The sequence below is a fragment of the Aplysia californica genome, unplaced genomic scaffold, assembly GCF_000002075.1.
Source record: "Aplysia californica isolate F4 #8 unplaced genomic scaffold, AplCal3.0 scaffold00691, whole genome shotgun sequence".
Lineage (NCBI taxonomy): Eukaryota > Metazoa > Mollusca > Gastropoda > Aplysiida > Aplysiidae > Aplysia > Aplysia californica.
Window position 1 is genome coordinate 336,799 of NW_004797961.1, and position 3,892 is coordinate 340,690.

Genomic DNA, 3,892 nt, shown 5'->3' on the forward strand with positions numbered 1-3,892 from the left:
AACATTTTGGAGAGAGCAACGGAGCATCAATGGATATGTCCGGAGTGCAGGGATGTTGCTTCCTGAAACAAGAACAAGAACAAGAACCTGTCTAAGACAACTGCTTTTCTCCTAATTTGATTTACCGTTTTGACTTGACTCATTGACTTCCAAGTGTCAAAAGGAATAGATATGCCGCTGTGTCTCCATTTGTCATAATCTCTCCGCTTTTCTGGGTCCAGCAACACGTCTTTTGCTTGTGACAACTGCGCAAACCTTGAATCTGTGATGTTAGAAACAAACAAATAAACAAAAATAAACAAAGAAAAAACCCTCTCCCTAACTGCCCCCCAACCCCCCCCACCAAAAACCCAAACTAAACAAAAACATTATTTAAGTACATTTGAGAGTAATATCAGAGTGTTTCCATAAAATGCTCTCAACTGCTAAAGTGAACTAAATAGATGTAATAACTTTAAAGACCAAACTTTCACTGCATACTACATCTTTATCTTTAAAGCCCACACTACATCTCCTGTTATGTTACATCAAAAGAAAATATTTAATGAGGGTAATTTCAATGGAATAATAGAATCTGTACAATGTAACAAATTGCCCATGAGATGGCTTAAAGACTTAAATGATTATTTAGTATACACTCCAGGCTATAGAGAGGCTACCATCACTCGACTCCAAACTGAAGAGACAAATATGATGTCTGGGATTCGAAACTTACGAGCAGTGTTGTCATCTGGATGTTTGTCTGGGTGACAAGAAAGTACCCTCACTTTATACTCCGCTGCTATCTGCTCTTCCTGTAGAGCGAAAGAAACAGCAATAAGGTTCTTAGGGAGATCTACTATGACTTGTAAAACAGGATCCTTTGTCAGTACATGGTTGTTGCACACTTCAGCAAGTTCACATCATAACAGAAGTAAAAGTCAAACTGCCCCAAAAAGGTTGTGTAGGAGAAAGGTCAAGATGACTGGGGGAAGGACTTTCGTAACCAACGACCACCCCAACAAATACAGTAAAGTATAAGAGACATTACCTTTTAAACCCTGACCCTACCCTAACCCAAACCATCACTCAAACTCTTATAATTGCCCTAACCCTACCCATCTAATCTATACTTTATTTATTGTGGTTGCTCATTACGGAATTCCTCTCGATTACCACTCATTTCATAACACGATCATTTTGTCACACGTGTGCAGTCAAGACGTCGTATAGTCATCTCGTCACACCACAAATCCAAATCCACAAATAGATTGAATGGAGACTGTCATTTCGTTCCACATTTAAAAACATCAAACTCGCATTGCCCTAGCAAAAATTACGAAATGATCGGTTTCCTTCCTCCCTAACTGGGTGAAAATAATGCTGAGGTACAATATAATTGTCAAATGATGTCGACAAAAATTGGTGGCATGAGAGGTTTTTTTTCTTAACATATTTCAAAGCTCAAGTAAGGCAAGATACCCATTAGACCAGTGATATCTCAGTACAAATAGATCTACATTTGTGTTAAAATTTAATATCAATTTGACATGACAATTCGACAGGTGGAGAAGAAAGGAGCCCATGAAGGCCAAGGCCAAGGTTTGATATATGCTGTTTATGATGAAACAAGGTTAACATTAACACATAATGTCTTAATCTTAAGGTACAACTGTTCAAGCAGACACAGTTGAGTTCGAACCAGAATGTAAAACAGCAGATTTGATTCTAGACTAGATTCTAGTTCTAGACTCGAGGACCATTACAATACAAGATTCAAGAAGTGTAAAGGTGAAAGTGCAGGGAAGGACAACATCACCGCTGTCAACATGCAGCTTCATTTCACTTACAGATGAATTTTCATCGCATCCGAGAATGGCATAATAATCGTCTTCATTGGATTTTTCATAATTTATAACATTGTCCATTAAATCATTCATCTTGGTCTAAGTATGAACAGCCAAAATGCAGACACTACGGTACAATAATCAGTGCTGATCTGCAATTATGATGCCTGGCCGGCCGCTAAACTTGCATGCATAGATGCTAGCAGTACTTAGCAGTAGCATCACAGCAGGCAATGTAAACAATGCAATGTTGGTTGGAAATCTCTAGAGTAGTCGATACCCAAAAAATCGCGTGGGAACAATGAGTGTACCAATTGTATTATATTTGCCAATAACAATGATGATATACAATGTATAATCATTGCTAATAACAAGATGTCAGGTACAATCATTGGTGGGAAGCAAAGATTATACAGAATCTCTGTGGGAAGGCAAATTAATGATCCTTGGGAAAGATTTTAAAAATCCCCAATGCAGCATTAGATTCTTAGCTGGGTTATTTTTTTCCTGAGTAATTTAAACGATTGTCTGATTTAAAACTTGGCGATGCATTAAACTGAAGCAAATGGTTTGTTTGGCACCTCCACACGGAAAATCAACTGTCTCGCTTTTACAGCAACTTTTATAATTATATTTAACCAGGGCGCCTATTCAAGAAACAAGACGAGGGCTTGAATTTGAACTGATGTTGTTATTTTTCGAAAATAAGTCAATAAACTGATTTTAAGAATCTGTTCACAGCAGCTGCTGGTCCCAATGTGTATAGATAATAAAAAGAGATAGAATCATTGGGTGTTACTTATTCTTACGAACATTTAATCTTAATTTGGAGATCTCGGCTATGATTGAAGTTGCCATTAAAAAAAAAATATTTTAGGGGATAGTCTCAGGGTGGAAAAGGTTTGAGGAAAATATCTGAAGCTGAAAAAACAGCTACACCTGAGAAGCAAAATACAGTGATTGAAATCTTTCTTCAAAGAGAACCAGTAGAATCACAGATACAACCTTTAATCTTAAAAGCACTTGCACTGATTCTTTGTAGTATCGCGAAAAAAAATCAAATTCGAGTACGCACCAGATTTGCTTGATCACATGACACGTTAGTCACATGATCGGTCACAAATCGGTGGAACATTTTTCAGGAAAATTTGAAACTTGAAAGTTGAAGGGACCTAACTTGAAACTGAAAATTACAAGAATGGAACCTCCACTGCGGATGGCCCTCTTCACTTTATCCATAGCTCTTGCAGTCATTGGAAATGCCGGATGGACTGAGGGCAGCTCATTGAAATGTGAGTTACTATTGGCATGGCATGGCAGAGAGACCTACAGATCAAATACAAGACAAGAAGGAACTAGATCTAGATATATCTAGATCTAGATCTGGATCTAGATCTAGATCTAGATCTAGAATCCATAGCCTTTCTCGTAAACTAGATCTATGACTGTTGTTATGACATGAACTGTCATAAACATCAACAAATCACTCGATCACTAGAGCACTAGAGGCTAGAGTAGCTTATAAATTTGAGACTGAGATCATGATAGGCCTAGTATTATGACATCGCTGTGTCTACGTACACGGTTACCGTGTACGTAGCCTCGGGGTCTACGTACACGGTAACCGGGCACGTAGCCTCCTGGTCTACGTACACGGTAACCGGGCACATAAGCTAGCCTCAGTGTCTACGCACACGGTAACCGGCAACCGGGCGCATACGTAGCCTCGGGGTCTACGTACACGGTAACCGGGTGTGTAGTCTCAATGTCACACGCATGGTAACCGGGCGTGTAGCCTCAATATCTATGTACACGGTAACCAGCAACCGGGCGCGTAGCCTCAGTGTCTACGTACACGGTAACCGGGCATTTTGTTTTGTGGGCGGGCGCTTGAGCCAGGTGCACGGTAACTGCTTCGCTCCCTTCGTGACCTTGACCCTTTTCCTGTTTCACTCCGCTTTTTATGTCCCAAAACCACGAAAATTATCCCAATCTACTCCCCGTCATCTTTCCTAGTTTAGTTTAGTTTTAGCAGAGGTTTTACGGCACTCGCAACTGCATAAGGT

At 39.7% G+C, this 3,892-nt stretch overlaps 2 protein-coding genes across 2 annotated transcripts in view; one reads left to right on the forward strand and one right to left on the reverse strand.

Moving 5' to 3' along the window:
• The window catches only part of LOC101864649 (J domain-containing protein), a 5,369-nt gene extending 3,334 nt beyond the window's left edge, over positions 1–2,035 (reverse strand). Inside the window, exons 1-3 of the mRNA XM_005108467.3 lie at positions 1,830–2,035; positions 716–794; positions 126–262 (exon numbers count right to left, since the gene is read on the reverse strand). Of these exons, the coding sequence (XP_005108524.1) occupies positions 126–262; positions 716–794; positions 1,830–1,919 (306 nt within the window). The 5' untranslated portion in view covers positions 1,920–2,035. The remainder of the gene's footprint in view (positions 1–125; positions 263–715; positions 795–1,829) is intronic.
• Positions 2,036–2,905: 870 nt separating this feature from the next.
• The window catches only part of LOC101846032 (retinoid-inducible serine carboxypeptidase), a gene marked incomplete in the record, with an annotated part of 15,060 nt that continues 14,073 nt past the window's right edge, over positions 2,906–3,892 (forward strand). The window contains 1 exon segment of the mRNA XM_013088137.2: positions 2,906–3,118. Coding sequence (XP_012943591.1) covers positions 3,025–3,118 — 94 coding nt within the window.